Source organism: Thermobia domestica, chromosome 11, assembly GCF_964235325.1.
Source record: "Thermobia domestica chromosome 11, izTheDome1.hap1.1, whole genome shotgun sequence".
NCBI lineage: Eukaryota > Metazoa > Arthropoda > Insecta > Zygentoma > Lepismatidae > Thermobia > Thermobia domestica.
The window spans coordinates 87,747,409-87,765,386 of record NC_137464.1 but is presented as its reverse complement, the minus strand read 5'-3'; the positions used below and the strand labels follow the sequence as shown (position 1 = coordinate 87,765,386).

The window sequence follows — 17,978 nt, the reverse complement described above, 5'->3', positions numbered from 1 at the left end:
AATCATTCTTTGTACTGTTATTCCGACCGGTGATTGATAACCATCCAGCATCTGAACTCTGTTCTCTAGGATCGACCACGCATATGAATTAGCCAAGAAAGAAAAAGGAAAAAAAAATCAGACTTATAAACTAAATATAAATTTATGTATCGTATCAATAAGAATTTCAACTTCCTGGAAGAAAGATGTCGTATTTAGGCTCATCCTGCTATTTTTGTTTCACTCCTAGAGCCGATTTAAACCATTAGTAGCGGTCCTTCATGACCTAGGTTATTTACCTTAACACATCTACTAAAACATGTCACATATATTACAGATGTTAGTATGACAAAGGATATCACTAAAATTACCTAAATTAAATCTATCATGCATTCACACGCTCACTCACTCAGGACAGTGTATATTTGTTTAAAGGAAAATCAACTAGCTACAAGGGTACAAATAGTTTATTACATTCATAGTGAAAAGAAAAGACAAAACAAGTAATTATGAAGAAAATATTAAAAGCACAAGTTCTTGGTTATATATTAATAGAGTACATAGTGTTATATTTTAGTAATTTTTTTATATGTCCAATCATCTTGACAAATAGAAAGAGAAAAAAAATTATTTACATGTATCATATCTTAGGCATGCTAAAACAAATTATGATTTGCGACATACGCAAAAAGACACTTATTTCACTTGAAAAAAAAAATTGACAAAGAGGAAAGAAAAGAAAAAAAACTTTTTGGTGTATCAGAACTTATATGAGTCTCTACCTCACATCGGGTAATAAAATATTAATGATTTTGAGCGTTCAAATCACAGATCACGCACTACTCATAGTGTCCAAAACATTTCGCTCCATTTGACTTAGTTTGTGGTCATTTATATATATATATATATATATATATATATATATATATATATATATATATATATAACTATCGGTTTACAAAAACCATTTATCGTCTATATTTGGTTTGTAACTCGTAACAGTTTATGTCTGCAATCGCACATTACGACGTTTTACCCATCTAGGGATTTTGAGAAAATAACTTTCACTAGAGAATGTTTCTCCTCTTAGACGATCCATTTCCAAACTTATTATTTGCTTAGTTTTAAGTTATTTATTTAACACAGGGACACGTCATGAGACCTTTCTTCAGGATCACTTTCGTATATATGTGTATATAATTCGGATTTTTAAAAACGATCTCCCGCAGGTGTACGGAGTATAAAGGTTCAAATTGAGGATAAAAAAAAACTGGTCAAGTCACAGGATACATATGAAGGTGAGAAGGATTCAAGGTGCACTTTCCACAATGATTTTAGGTTAGTTGTTCAGGGGTAATATTCGTTATTATGTGGGTTACGTTTAGACCTGCCGTTACTTTTCAATACATGCCATTACATAATTACAGAGGTTATCATGTACATCGATTCAGAAGAAAGGGAAAATTACTTGAGTGTACGGCGGTATTCTTGACAAAATCTACATTCTTAAATTCGTCGGAAACTCACTGGTAAACTATAGCAACCAATACACGTTTAGGGGGACAGACACGAGCGCTCTTACATATATTCATAATACATTTAATATCATACTTTTACTTTAAAATCATATTCACATACTACTTACATATACATTTCGACGTATTCATTTCTCTCTATATATATATATATTTATTATAAATGCGCACACATTTAAATTAATCACCCCAACAATAATTTTTTAAAAGGTTGCAAACATTGTCCAAGAAACAAATGACTTCCGACATTACATATGAAAAAGAAAATCGATTTTTTACCTGATACCGCGCGTCTATAAATTTTAACTTTTATATAATCAATTCGTGCTTAAATAATAAAAAAAAAAGAAAACTTTGTGAAGCAGGCACGTAACACAGAGCATTCCTAAAGATATAACTAGATAACCTAAAATACAATTTCTGGGCCCAGATCAACTACAAGGTAAACGAAAACCAACACAGAAAAGAAAGTGACCAATGGATTAAAAAAAACTTAAAAGGGACGACGGTGAAAGAACGTAATTTAAGTGTCGTCAACTACGAAGTCTTTGTTCATTTCGGCGATAGGTCAAAATGTGATGGAGGACTCAATCACTATCTACTCTATCCATGAATCGTGTCTTGCAACGTCTCAGCTGGTAATTTCAGATCAGAGTTGTATGTTAAATAAATCGTAAGCAACAAGTTCAAAATCGGGGGGGGGGGGAGAGGTTGAAAAATTAAAAAAAAATCTCGAAGTAAGAAGGAAGAAAGAGACAAGAGAGAGAAAGCGGCGCCAACGAAAGGAGAAAGATTAAAGTACTACTCACTACACAGAAGAGTGATCGAATTTAAATATATAACAACTCATAGCAAAAAATATTCTTAACATGCCAAAAGGGGTGGTCTACTCAAATACGTAAACTAAGAGGGAGTCCCTGCTGCCAAGGATGCAAGTTCTGTGTCCATCAGATCCCAATCCCACAAGAATTTGCTTGTAAGATTGAAATCCGATCCCCGTATCCGGCCCAGACCAGCAGGATAAAAGGAGAGGGGGAAGGGACCGGGTAACTGCGTCCCCAGTTTTGAAATCTCTAAGTAAGAAAAAAAAACATTCGACCCCTCAGAAGAACTAAGGAGGTTCTAGGACAGTAATGAAACTAGAGTAAAAGTATTAGCTAAGATATCCCTAACTAATGATTTGCCGAAAATAAAAAAAATTAAATAAACTGAATTTTGGATCGGTGATTTCTATGGCCAAACCTCACCGATAGCTCCCCTTCGCAGAATGCGCTAAATTCTGAGGCATCGATTAATTTCCATCACTATCTAGTTTGGAAACTAAGAAAAGAAAACGAAAATATTCAAGGGGGGAGAGGTCGATGCCCGGGTACGGTATAATAAATTTCAATAATTAATTGTTTTGATTCTGTAACCCTGGCAGAGCTGTCGCCTCCATGAACATTGTAAGCTAGCCCGAGTAGGTAACGTGAAGGGAAAAAAAATCTCACGGAGCAGGATATTCTATTTTAAAACTGACCAGAAAATATAATTCACTACAGCCCTGATGTATAACTACTACTGTCTTTTCACAATTTATTATTCAATATGTCTAGTCAGCGATTGTATGATGCTACCCATTCTATCAGATGGTATTACTATGGTTGATTATTATTATAACACATAAAACTACAAAGTATTACCATAGTCCGACTATATATTGCCCTCCGGTCCGCGTGATATTATGGTGCAGGGGTCAGAACCTGAGATGTCTGTAGCTACACGTATCTATTCAATATCTATATATCAACACGCGGCGAAGTATTCACTGGGCTACTATACATTTAACTATATGGGTGTCCTATATTCTATATTCATTTACTACAATATTCATATACTTTATATTCATATTCACATTAATATTCATATCATATTCATATCATCATTCTTTTCATTTGCCACGACGCTATATTCTACAAACACCCTGTTTCCTCTATCTACGCCCAGCCTATATACACATTTCATCATAACACTTTAAAATCTATGGTCACTACAAACATTTCCCATTCCGATCACCGCACGACAACCTCACTCGAACTCAAGACTCCTTCACCACACACACAATACTATGTAATACCTGGTAGCTTTATTAAGAACGAAAAAAAATCCTACGTATATTCACTGAAAATAGAATTATCTGCGATAATGTTTAATGTTTATAAAATTCTGCAGCAACAATGAACTTCTGCAGCCACGAAGAAAGAAATGAACATTTAATATAATTTCAAAGCGAAGAACTAGCATCATATCGCCCGACTTCTGTTAAAAAATTTACGTATTGTTTATTTATTTAAATATTTCGATTTCTAGACTAGGCAGAATGTTGAAATTTTCAGAATATATTAATTTTGGGTCACTTGACCTAACTGTACATTCATATGGGCTGTGAATTATACCTTCTAGGTTTTATTTCGGAAAGAAAGGTCAATTTCATGAAATCTAAATCACTAAGCACCTCGACAGAAGAATGACGGTTAGTACTGACTTTTGACACTAGGGCTAGCGACGATATAATCAACCCTTGAACAACTGAATGTGACCTTGTACACGGAATTATTATACTATGTTAAGTTCACTATTAAATATTGTGTATGAGTTCACTTAATGACGGAATAATAAAGAATTTATCGCATAGTAAATAGTACACTGTCCATATTTAATTATCTCACACACTCTTTCATCACTTAACTACCACTACCACTGATACTACATTACAAATATACACATACTACTTAAACTACAAGACACATCATGCCAATACACACCAATCATCACTATCATTAATACATGTTATACTAATAAATATACACAGACAACATTCAGATTTTACCATTTTAAATCGGCTCTATGCAAGGTAACGAAAGGAAAGGGAAAGAAAGGAACAGGGCCAACTGGCCCTGTATTCACTGAATCACATTCTGTGTTAAGAAATTACGTATTGTTTAATCAATGCCCCGAGGGGACATATCAAAGTGTTGACTAACAATAGGACCCCTGCCCTGAAGGGGCAGGGACCCGGAAACAAACTAAATGTTCAACTCATCCCGCTGGAAGCCGTACTCCCAATTTGGGAGTCAGATAGGAGCCCTTACTATAAATTTACACGTGCATTGTGATTACTATACTAACTACAACAGAATTAAATGCCGCCATGTACAGTGACTCACATTAATATTCGGACACTTGCATTTTGTTAAAAGTAGGAAGGATTATGAAATAGATGAGAGCCGTGTGAGTGAAAAAATTAGGTATTTAGATATTCATATACTTATAGAAAGAAAAGAAGTACAAATATGGTGTCTTGAACGAAAGAAGCAGAAAGAACTTACAGATACTGATGACACTGTGTATTTGCAACGCCACTTTAATATTCGGACACCTAATACATAGATGTTTTGTGTGTGTTGTTGCTTGCTCACAAACGCTTCGCTAGTACTTAGTGAGAAACCCACGACGTTTCCTGACTTCCTGTAAAGGGTTGGACATGTTTCCAACAAGTTTGTTGGTAGAATGGGGCGATATGTCATCCCATGCTGCACGGAGAGCCCTTTTCCAATCGTCTCGTGACGTTACTTGTACCCGTTTGACCTTATGCTGTAGCTCATCCCAGATATGCTCTCTAGGGATAAGGTCGAGACTCTGCGGTGGTGTTTCAAGCACTTTCGGACAATTATACAGCAACCATTTGCGCACCACATGTGCTTTACACTTCGGGTCATTATCCTGGTAAAATTTAAACATACCCATAATTCCTAATTTTTCAGCACTTTGGTGGAGATTTTGCCGGAGAATATTCAAATAAACCTTCTTTCTCATAATCCCTTCAACAAACACCAATTCTCGCACTCTCGATGCAAAAATACACCCCCATACCATCACACTTCCTCCTCCATGCTTTACCTTAGGTTGAAGATTTGCAGGATCTAACTTTGTATTTGGCTTCTGCCACACAATTATCTTGGCATCGGACTCATGGAGATTGAATTGTAATTCGTCCGTGAATAACACGCCATTCCACCAAGTTGGGGGCTTCTCAATATGAACTTTAACGAACTTAACTCTTTTATCTTTGTTAATTTTACTAATAAAAGGCTTTTTTCTAGCTATTTTCCCATTAAACCCTTCACTTCACAACACTTGCCGCACAGTTTCAGGATGCACCGTCTTCCCTGTGTCTTCATACAGCTCTACTGTTCATTTCAGCGCACCTATTCCGGAATTTGCTTCACTTTCTGAATCAATTTGCTTTTCTCTCCATCATTCAGTTTCACAGGTCGGCCCTTTTGAGGCACTGACTCGATTCAAAATCTCTATTAAATCTTTGTACAATGTCAAAATGATGCTTTTACAAATATTGAGTAGATCTGCAATATCCTTGTACGTTAGACCTTTCGCACGGTGAAAAATTACTAACTGTCTTTGCTTAAACGTTGTACTTGGTCCCTTGTGCCCCATTTTCCTTTTATGCTTTCTCTCGGTCACACTAATCACTCGTAAACTAAGTAGATACACATGTCCTGTCTCGGGACAACTTAAACTGCAACTGGAACTCTTCCACTGTCTCGCTCGCTATCGATAAACAAACGTTAAAACAACTGTCCGAATATTAAAGTGGCGTCCAAAATACAGTTTATTACAATTGCGTGCTCATGAAGTGAACTTAATTTGCATAATTTAATTAACTGATAACATATTTGTTCGACTAAACCATTGTCTTTTTGCTTGTTTTCCGTTGATTTCCCCTTTATTATTTTTTACATGTATAGCAAGCAAATTATGTGTAATATCTATGGTGTCCGAATATTAATGTGAGTCACTGTATGTTAAAAAAAGAAATCACTCGCTACCTACATAAACAAATCTATATACGGACAGGTCTTATAACCCTCAATTAGCAGGAAATTTGGAAGGTGAAAATATCAGGGGAAACACTAATCTTCAGAACCGGTTTTAGGAAAAGAAAACGGAAATCACACTACTTCTGAATCCTGTCCATAGCGATCAGTAGATGAAATCATGGCGTCCCTATATTGCACTTCCTATTTCAGCCTTTTTAGTCCAGTTTTGATCTGGAAAATTTAATAGTTTATGGCTCCTTAGCTTCCTGGATGGTCTCTATTCCATTATCAACTAGATTTACCTTGTTAATGCAGCTTTTCCAGCTAATTTCTACCTTTTATATCCTGGGAAGATCTTAGTCCGGCGTCTTCAGTGGAATTCTTGCAAGGAATGGAATAATTGCGCCCTAATATCATAGCGTGGGTTTATCAGCCAATCAAAACTAAGCATTTTGGCGGTGGGGCTTTGAAACGAATAAAATTTGGTAAAATCTGGATTAAACTAGATTTTAGAAGGACCTAGGTATCTAAAAGAGAGGTGAAGGGTGGTCCTGAAAATTCTGTCGAATTTTAGATTGGTTATTTGATCTGGAAAGTTCCGTCCAATAGTGGATCTATATTTTCGGATAGCACTGACACCGTAAGAATTGTAATAATCCATTTACACATCCATATACAAGACTTATAACTAATTTAAAATATAAATAAAGATATTGATTCCCAAAACTATAATCCGTAATGAATTTTTTACAGTTTTCCATGTTAATTTGAAATAGAATAACGAACAATATTACGAATTATATGAACAGCCAGAAATTTTTTGTTAAACGTCAGATACAGTCGGTGCAAAAAATTTCGGGCACCCTCCTATTAAAAACATAATCTCATTAGACTGTAATGGCACATTACAACGAAATGGCGGGAAATACCTAACAGCACGTTCTCTACATCCCCAGCGGTCCCGCCCAAACATAGCAGAAACGCGCGGCCAGTCCTACCAACTGTTGATGTTCAGGAACAAAAATCCCGTTTATATTTGACCCCCCTCGTATTTGAGTAAGAAGTTAATAGTAATTAGGTACATTTCTATAGTCTCTCTCTCTCTCTCTCTCTATCTATCTACAGTATTTTATTTCTGGTGGTACGCAACGGTAGGGCATATCTGCACGTTTTAATGAGAACAGAATATTTCCTCTTTTGTCTTAAAAGGGGTTGACGAGAAATTTCGAAAATACCAAATAATAAATATATAGTTTTATTTAAAATAAGATTTAATTCCTTTTCTTTTTTCTTTCTGGAGAAATAGTTGCGAATCGTTGCTTCTTGAAGTCGTTAATTGTATTTAGGGACTAGAAATATTTGGGCCCTTGTCTCTCGCTCACTGGCATGTCCTCGCGCCTCCCTTTCTCCATTCCTTTTTCGCACAAGTAATATAAACCAGGGCGAAAAATTTCAAAGACATACGCACTCGCCAATCCAAAAATGATGGCCGCCAGTATCTCTCACGTACATATTATGAAAGGCCCCCCTCCCCACGACCTTTGGTTTGGCAAAGAAAGAGACTAAATCAGGGCATAACATTTCCAAACCAGACACTTAGATTCATGGTAATCAATTTAGAATTGGATAATTCATGTATATAATGGATTGCAGTAGGTATTGAAATTTGTCCTTTTTGTCAATGTCCTTGTCTTCGTGTATTCTCTTAAACTGTTCCCAGAAACCTAGCCATTCGCTAATCTGTCCTCCAAATTTCTTAAGCTCTAATTTTGGTAGTTTCAGTTTTTTGCATGAATTAACACAACCAGTAGAACTATTACGCTGTCTTGCTCACTTTTTTTCTCGTACTGTGACTTAATTAGCTGCTCATATAACACTTGCACTTCGTCCCACATTGACTTACATTCTTCTATGTTGTTATATTCACTTTCATATACACTTACGTCAATTGCGTCTACTTCTTCTGCCAACTGCTCTAGAATCTTTGTATCACAATCAGCAAGTTCTGTACTCAGCCTATTTAACTTCGTAATATACACTCTTACTTTTTCTTCATTCGGATTACTCTGCTTCAATTCTTCTTTTGCACTAATGATAGTCTTTGTATACAATGTACGAATGGGTTTCCGTAATGCGATTAACTTATCCATCGTGGTTTCACTGGTTACACTATCACTTCGCAATATATACAATGCCAAACTCTATGCCCCACGCTGATGCGCCAAAAATGTTAAATCTATTATTGCGAAGCTTAACTACTTTACTGTAATTTCACTAATTACACTCTAATAGTTACTACCAATAACCTAACTATATTTTCCACCAGTCTCCAATCCATGTTACAATAATTGGATTGGAGGAGAAATCTTTTCACAGGTAATAATTCTTTCACGACTAAAGCTATCTTTAAAATAGAGCCATATTTGTGCTTCTGGTGAAACGCTACCTCGAAATGATATGTCACATGATCCTCTTCCTATTTAAAGATTTTGACCCGAATCCAAGATGGCGGACTTCAAGATGACCGCCATGGCAATACTACACAAAATTAGGTGTGTCTCTTCCTCTAGTCGCATTATCCAGCGTATCTTCGCGTTCCCTTAAGGCGTTTATAAATTTCAAGAGTTATTTCAGATTTTTCCCATATGTTATGTATGGTAATCGGATTCAAAACTTTAGGTCGCTTGAGGCGAGGCACCATTTAATATTATTCAATGGAGCTAATTTTTCTCCTGGCTTAATTTAGTTCCACATGGAACAATTTGAGGGTGCTCGTCCAAAGAAATTCGAAAATAAAAAATTAAGGACCACCCTAATATAGTATATATATATATGAGTAATAAGTATTTACCATATTTTATCATGTTTTTACCAGCGCTGGTACTAACTACTAATTACATATTTATTAATAGAACCAATTAAATAAAATGAATATTAAAATATTCTATAATATATGTAAATATATACAAAAAATAGCAATGAGCCTGAAAGTACTCATTGCACTTGGTACAGAACAAACTTTCGCAGGAAGATCTTCCCTCACGATGTAAACATATCCTTTGAGTGTATTACATCATTTACAAATATATTAAAATAAGTATGTTGTTGGAGGTAGCAGCTTTTTTAAGTGTGGTTATTAAGGATGCCTTATACTTTACGAATAGTCCATTACTTGAATTTCTCTCTTCTTTAATTGTAGGAACTGTCCTTGACATATTTATATTCCTGAAAATGCATTATCGAAATGACTCCTATAGGACATTTTTATCTTCTCTATTACATTCACTTGAAAGTCCCTTTCACTTTTGAAGTTCTCCCCAGTTGAAGTTTCATAGTCGCAGTTTCTTCGCGATGCCCTTCTACTTTTTACGTTGACGATGCACTGAATTCTTTAAAAGTTAAAAATCAATGACTTCGCCAGAGGGAACAAGGTTAGTGGTCTTCTACCCTGGTGACGACGCCTCCTTCCCAGAAACGTTGTGTAACAAATCTGTCTCATTTCTTTCGTGTTGAACTTTTCATCACACCTACAGAGCTTAGGCTCCACCCCAATTCCTCTTCTCCTGCGGTCCCCCTACCGGCTGAAACGGATCCTTTTTTTAAGTCACGAAAAATGTGTGATTACAATGAAATTAAGAGCAGCCGTTTAAAGGGCTGTTTTGTGAGGCAGGCGATCGCTAGAAACTAGAACACATGAAAAGATAGGTAATATCAAGCATGATGGACTTACACTATGTTCCTAAACGTCCTGTAGACATCAATCAGGGATACAAACTTCATCTAACCAGGGATGATATCAAAACTGCACCTTGAATTGGGAGACATTCTATTTATTTCCTGATAGGACATCTCGAGCAAGTTCCAAAACAGGTGTTCGTTTCTTGCCCGGAAGTGACCCCGCCTTTGCAGGGGCTAAAATATATAGAACATTTTGACCTATTTTCTATAGCAGGTGTACATAAAGTACGTTGCTACCCCTAAAAGTTGAAACCTATGCTAAAACGCCAAAACACCTGCTTCATCATTGTAAAATAATAATTTAACGAAGTGAAAATATTTGCCCCAGGGTCTCCGCAGGGTCCCAGGTGGGGTCCAACTCAAAATTTGCAATTGAAAAGAGGGGCAAGTAGCATATCGTTTGAAAGCTAGTGTTAAAAGAAAAACGACAACAGAAGTCTCACAGCTCTAATCAAACTCTGTGCGAAATGGCGGAAGATTCAAAATTTGAAAACAGACTGCAGCTAACAGTGCATGGCCACCACTAGAATTCCAAAACTGTGATACAGGTGTCAAAATTCTAAAACACGTGTTTCATTATGTGAAAAGGTCTATTTATCGAAATGATAGTGTTTACTCCAGGGTCCCCGCAGGGTCCCAGGTGGGGTCCAACTCAAACTTTGCAATTGAAAAGAGAGGCAAGTAGCATATCGTTTGAAAGCTAGTGTTAAAAGAAAAACGACAACAGAAGTTTCGCAGCTCAATGCGAACTCTGTGTGAAATGGCGGAAGATTCAAAATTTGAAAACAGTCTGCAGCTAACAGTGCATGGCCACCACTAGAATTCCAATACTGTGATACAGGTGTCAAAATTCTAAAACATGTGTTACATTATTTAAAACGTGCAATTTATCTAAATGAAAATGTTTGCCCCAGGGCCCTCGTAGGGTTCCACGCAGAGTCTACCTCGAAGTTTCCATTTGGAAAGGCTTCAAAAAGTATATCGTTTATAAGCTATCGTTCTTCAACTTTCCGACGACGCGTCTGGTAGAAGCAGTCTAGAAGACATGGCTCCGTCGAATATTGCGGTCAGGGTTGCTGGCTTTCTAAATTCGTCATTGCAAACGTTCAATGTATAGAAATGAAAACGTATGTACTGGAGTTCCTATATGCGGGCAGCGGCCAAACTACACATTTTCAAATGGGTTAAATAGTATGTTCTTTTAAAGTTTCTCTAAACAGACAGCGTATGGAACCAATCTTTCGTCTCTACGCCAATCCTGTGCAAAATGGTGGGGTGTTTACACTACGTCTACATGCTGAATCTTAAAGTTCATGACCACCCCTTACACCTGAAGCTTTGAAACAAATTTCGAACTATTTGGTTCTTCACATCAAAACGACACTTGTAAATGCAAAACAGCCACGTGGTCTAGAGGTTTCTAGATCGCTTCTACCAGACGGGCTCTCGGTAAGTTTTAGCGGGATAGCTTTCAAACGATATGCTATGTGCCCCTCTTTTCAATTGCCAATTTTGAGTTTGACCCCACCTGGGACCCTGCAGGGGCCCTGGGGTAAACATTATCATTTCGATAAATAGACCTTTTCAAATAATGAAACACGTGTTTTAGAATTTTGGCACCTGTTTCACTGTTTGGAATTCTAGTGGTGGCCATGCACTGTTAGCTGCAGTCTGTTTTCAAATTTTGAATCTTCCGCCATTTCGCACAGAGTTTGATTAGAGCTGTGAGACTTCTGTTGTCGTTTTTCTTTTAACACTAGCTTTCAAACGATATGCTACTTGCCCCTCTTTTCAATTGCAAATTTTGAGTTGGACCCCACTTGGGACCCTGCGGAGACCCTGGGGCAAATATTTTCACTTCGTTAAATTATGCTTTTACAATAATGAAACAGGTGTTTTGGTGTTTTAGCATATGTTTCAACTTTTAGGGGTAGCAACGTACTTTATGTACACCTGCTATAGAAAATAGGTCAAAATGTTCTACATATTTTAGCCCCTGCAAAGGCGGGGTCACTTCCGGGCAAGAAACGAACACCTGTTTTGGAACTTGCTCGAGATGTCCTATCAGGAAATGTATAGAATGTCTCCCAATTCAAGGTGCAGTTTCGATATCATCCCTGGTAAGATAATTGTTTGTTTATTTTGTTCAATTGTTTCTCATTCGTATAAATGAAAAAATGAAGTTTTTCAGTTTTAGTCCTATGGTTATGCCATGTAGGATAATGAAGACGGAGATGATGAGAAATGAATGAAATGGTGGAATGAAAAAAGTAGAGGGAAACGTCAGAACTCACGCACACAGTGTTTGTCCACCACAAAGTTCACTTGGCTTGAGCGGGGATCGATCGTATAAACGAATAAATATTCATAATTTCTCTTAATATTTTTCCTATTAATTGGGAGGGCATGTGATTTTCTAACTACATTTTAGAGGCTTGACACATAATAATATATTCTTTAATACGAAGTTTCTCAAGTTGGGGTCGCGACCCTTAGGGGGTTCGTGAGAGGAATACATGGGGATTGCGAAGGAAGGCGAAAAGGAAAACTATGTTTAGGATCTAGCAGTGGAAAATATATTTTTAAAGATTATTTTGAATTCCGTTTTTTTTAGACACATATTTTTATATTTCCATACTTATTGCCAAACTATCACGACTATTCCTATATAAAGCTTACACACAGATACAGGGTGTTTCAAAACAACACCGACAACGTTTGGGAGGTGATTGCTGACACCAAAACAATATGTATACGCCAACCTGAGTGCACAAATGCTTCCTTTCGGAGTTATAGGCTACCGAAAACATGAAAAAATGAAATTTAAAGGTCCATAGCTCCAAAACTATGAGACTTACCGTAGTCGGATCACTTAGGAACTAGTATGTGCCCTATCCAAATATCCAAGTTTCAGAATCCTGCGGTACTTACGCAACAATTTTTATAGAGGTAGTTGTTGAGCAAGGTTACTAGAAGGAAAGGTTGAGCTATACGCAAAGACGCTTCGCTCCTCGTTTTGCGTGACGTCACCAGCGAGGAGCAGCAAGTAGGTATAGAGGTGTACGAAGCAGCCAGAATGTCTTTTTTCTTTCTTTATGCATAACATTTTCGCTGTCACAACATTCTCCTACACACAAACTACAAATAAATAAATAATAAATAAGCCAGCAATAAATAGAACATCTTAACGCAATTTATATTATGGAAAATTAACGATGTACCTGTGTTGCATGATCATTTATTTATTTATTTATTTATGAGATAGATAATTGTTGAATTATAATTACATTTTAAATGTATTTATATCTGAAATGTTGCTGTGAATGTATTTAAGCAAAGTTGCAGATAAATATGTGTTTTACCAGGGCAATCTCTGAAATTTCCGGTGCCTGGAGTTAAAGTAATTGCGGAACCAATGATGCCTAGCAATTTATTTCGTTCAATATACATCACTCAGGCTTAAAGTTTAAAATTGTCCATTCATATCTTCTTCACATGATTATTAAAACGGAATCCATCCGCGTTAAACGTCATGTCGACTATCCATCACAGATTATATTCAATGTAACCATTGTTGACGCTATGATTGCACTTCATGACATTAATAGTACAGTCCGGAAAAATGTATTTGGTTTATATCTAAATATTTGTATGCTAACTAGCGTTACGAATCGAGACGAGACGAGAAATTAGGTTTTCTCGTCTTGTAGAATCGATGTTCGAAAAAAGCTCTTTTCGTCTCGCCTCGAAGTTTCTCTAGCCTCTTGTATAAATTTGTGTACAAAATTTGTCCTGGTTTCCTAAAGTCACGAGAGATCCACGAAGGATGAGATATAACAACAGTTAAACCATATTTATTATTGGAGTATATTGTGTAATGACTTGTGTATCTTTGAATGCTCTTCATTGTGTTGTTAGAATGACTTTATCAATTTATAGTTTTTTTTTATTTATTTTTACGATGAACCATGCAACACTAAACCAGTGTTTAAGGTTTAATACTTGGGTGAACTTTTGTTGCCAATGAGACTCATGAAGTTTCTCATCTTGCCTCGAAAACGAGACGAGAACTCCCATATTTTTAAATTTAAACTAATTTAAAAGATGCTTTTCGTCTCGAATTGCAGACGAGATTAGACATTTCTCGCCTCGATCTCCTCTCGTGGACAACACTAATCTCAACAATGAATTAGAGATAGTTAACCTGCTAGTTTTCCTCAACGGTCAAACTCTTCCATTCTGTGGTGCAAGGTGTGGGGCAATTGCTCCACCTGTTCTACCCGCACGACGTCCCGGAGTTTTACTCTGGTTTCTAACTCAAATAAACATCTAGAGGACCAATAAGCAGAAAAAATATCGAAAAATAATTTTAAATTATGAACTTCATGCATACATAGAAATTTATGAAAATGAATAAGGAAAATAAACTTACTTTATTTTACTTTGAAATCGGGAAATCGGCTCCCCCTAGAAAATAGTCTTCGGGTGCCTATGATCCTGACTGAGGACTTTTGTCTTTTCTTCACTATCTTGGCATGAAGGGACTAAAACTATCAGTGAATATGAATAGTGCAAATCAAAGGTGTATACATGCATAAAGAAATCGATTGATTGTAGAATTGATAATAATTTAGAACAACTTTTAACTCTAAAAGAAACCGATGAAATATAAGTGTCACTGTTAATATTAAACAAACTGAAAATAGTTGGAAAAATGTATCGGTAAATATCGGTGTTTATTTGCCAATGCCGATACTCCCAAAAGTGGCTGATATTACCGATATATCGGTACATCCCTAATACTATAATGTGGAACACTTGGAGATGAAAGACACACGTAAAAATACATATGTACACACGTACTCAAGTTCACACTATCTTGCAATATTGCATGTCTGTACAGCAAAGCTCACGTAAAGAAATCTTCCGAGATATAGACCTTTTCTCTATTAAATAATATTCGTCCACGTACACCACTAGAAAAGAAAACAACATAATTCCACATAGCAAAAACCCAAAATAAATAAAGAATTGTTTGTGGTTTTACTAGCAAATCTTCGCGCGTCAAGCAGACGACAAGCTCTAAGTTCCTCGCTGGTGACGTCACTGTGAAGAGAGCGTGAAAGTAGAGGTTCGGGACATAGGTTAAGAGCACCCCCTGGTTGTTGAGTACTACAATTTATATCCCCGTAGCCAAACTTCCTCTACAAAAATTGCTTCGTGAGTACCTTAGGATTCTGAAACATGGATTCTTGGATAGGGCACATATTAGTTCCTAAGTGAAGTCTTGATCAGACTACGGTACGTCCCATAGTTTTGGAACTATGGACGTTTAAAGTTCATTTGTTCATGTTTTCGGCAGCCTATAACTCCAACAGGAAGCATTTAGGCCCCTAGGTTGGTCTATCCTTTTTGTCTTTATCTTCGTGTTAGGAATCACCTCTCAAATGTTGTCGGTGTTGTTTCGAAACACTCTGTATATATAGCTGTAAGGGATAAGCATCAATAATCGCAAAGCTGACCACAGATTGGAAATTACTTAAGGGGGCTACTGCCAATAGAATGTGATAAAAGGGGTGTCGTGGTATGAAATATATATATATATAATTGCAATAAACGTAATTTCCGAAATATGTACCACAACGATAGGTACGTCAATGTAACGGTATGTCAATGTTTTTCCAATACCCGTACTATGTCTTCTAATTATATTAGACCGGAAAATCGTTGGTATCTGTACTCTGTTCTCACATCAAAAACTTATCCATTTGATTCCAAATTACTATAGACAGATAACAGCACTATTTCTTCGATTGAAATGAACTTAGATTTTAGTTTAGCATTCCTTTCAGCAGCGGGGTTGCGGTGGTTCAGTGGTAGAGTGTTCACCTCTGATGCATAGAGTCCTTGATTCAATCCCAGCTCGCGCCAAGTGAGCTTTGTGCTGGACAAACACCGTGTGGGTTTTCTTGGGGTTCTCCCGTTTTCTCCCACTTTCTTCATTCCGCCATTTCCTTCATTCCTCATCATCCATGTCTCCTTTAGCTTGGTCGGCATAATCGTGTGACGTAAAACTTAAAGATTCTCCCTTTCTGCAACGAAGCTATTTTTACTTATAGCTTAACATGGAATTGAAGCAAATGAACTTCTGCTGGAAACCGAACCCGTATCTCCTGCCCTGAAGACGCTTGCGCTAGCCATATAGCCATGAGAAAACTCTTGTAAAAGGAATTGAAAAGCTCCTTTTACAGCTGTGCGAATTGCGAGGAAAAATGTGACAGAAGAAAACATAGTGTACGATTCTGAAAATACTTGTGAGTTCGTTTGTTCTAAGGTTAAACAAGAATTTGTAAATGTAAATAACAATTGACTTCCTGTTAATCAGAAACAAATAATAAGACAAAACTATTCATTACAATTTACAATAGAAATTTATTTTGTCTATTTGGGGTAAATTAACTGAAGGTGAGTCAGAAATGAACAATTCCTATTGACTGCTATTGACTCATCAGTAGCTAGCACGTTGAAATTCTAATGATTGAGACAATGAATAGAATATATATTCCGAGTTGATTTATGTTTTTTGGTAAACAAGTCAAGATAAAGAAAGCATACTTATTTAATTACAAATTAACCTTGTTTTTCCTTAGTAACGCGTTACACAGAGTTTTGTCGCAGACAAGAGTTTTTCTTTTGAGCGCTGTGTGTCAATTTCAAGACAACACATTTACTTGTAGGGGTTCAACAGTACCGTTATTACAACTGCTCCAGTTAATCCATTATGCAGGTAAGATAAGATAAATTATTGAAAGATTGTATAAATTCGTTAGTTTTTATAAATATGTAACTCATCTTAATGTATTGAAAGTAGAGATAGCAGATGCCCTCTTTTACCCGGAATGTCTTGTTTAACGAGCCCTAAAAACTGTTTCGTTCGAATCTTCGGTGCGGGAGACCAGGGTTCGATTTCCGGCGGCAGCTCATGTGGTTGGGAGGGATTGGATTCCTCGTTAAACTGTAGGACTATTACTCATATAGCTTCGCTGCTGAAAGGAATGACAACAACCTAAAAATGGTCCTGGTAGGTTGTTAGGAAAACGAAAAAATGTCTTCTTTTGGGTGGGAGGTACAGATAACTGCTTGAGATCCCATATCTACAGTATATACGTATGTAAAAATGCAAATGACTATGTTTGTTAACTCTTGAACCATCTGACCGATCTCGATCAAAATTTCAACACAGATGAAGTTCGCGCCTGGGACGGTTTTCATCAATTCACTTTGATGGTGCAACTTAATGGAGAGGTGGAGGAGATACATAAAAATGATCGAAAACGACTAGTATTGTAGCCATAGTTTTCGGAGTCGCTGAGATGACCAGTGACACTTCCGATGCCGTTTAAATCCAAATTCAGCCCGAAACTTGGGGGGAGGGGAGATATATAAAAATGATCGAAAATTAATATATATAGAGGGTGTAACAAAAAGATACGGCAAAATTTCAGGGGTGGATTCCTTATGGGTAGACAGCCAAAAAATTTATACGACCAAATTTCAGAAAATGCATCGTTACAGGGTTACAGCCATTGAGCCATCTGATGCTGTGGAATAGTCACATTCTGGTCGCCCCTTAATGTGACTCAATTTAAACATCAATAGCTCACCCCTTAATTAAGCTCTTAAAGTAATTTTGGTATCAATGTGTTTCTGAAGGATAAAGCTCTCGATTGATATGTATTTCATGTATGTGGAGGGTATCACGGTGGCCGGGGGAGGGTAACTACGTGATGCAAAAAACAGAAAAACAGGTAGCTTCCCTCCCTGTTCGCCATGGTACCCCCCACATACA

The 17,978-nt window shown here is 36.8% G+C and overlaps 1 protein-coding gene across 2 annotated transcripts in view; it reads left to right on the top strand.

Moving 5' to 3' along the window:
• Nucleotides 1-17,978, top strand: part of LOC145664262 (uncharacterized) — a 300,981-nt gene that overhangs the window by 81,534 nt on the left and 201,469 nt on the right. The window contains exon 1 of one of the 2 annotated variants that reach the window (XM_081730771.1): nucleotides 16,788-16,916. The exons of the other annotated variant lie outside the window; for it this stretch is intronic. Within the exon in view, the coding sequence (XP_081586897.1) occupies nucleotides 16,911-16,916 (6 nt within the window). The 5' untranslated portion in view covers nucleotides 16,788-16,910. Of the gene's footprint in view, nucleotides 1-16,787; nucleotides 16,917-17,978 lie in introns of those variants that run through there. 2 annotated transcript variants of the gene reach the window in all.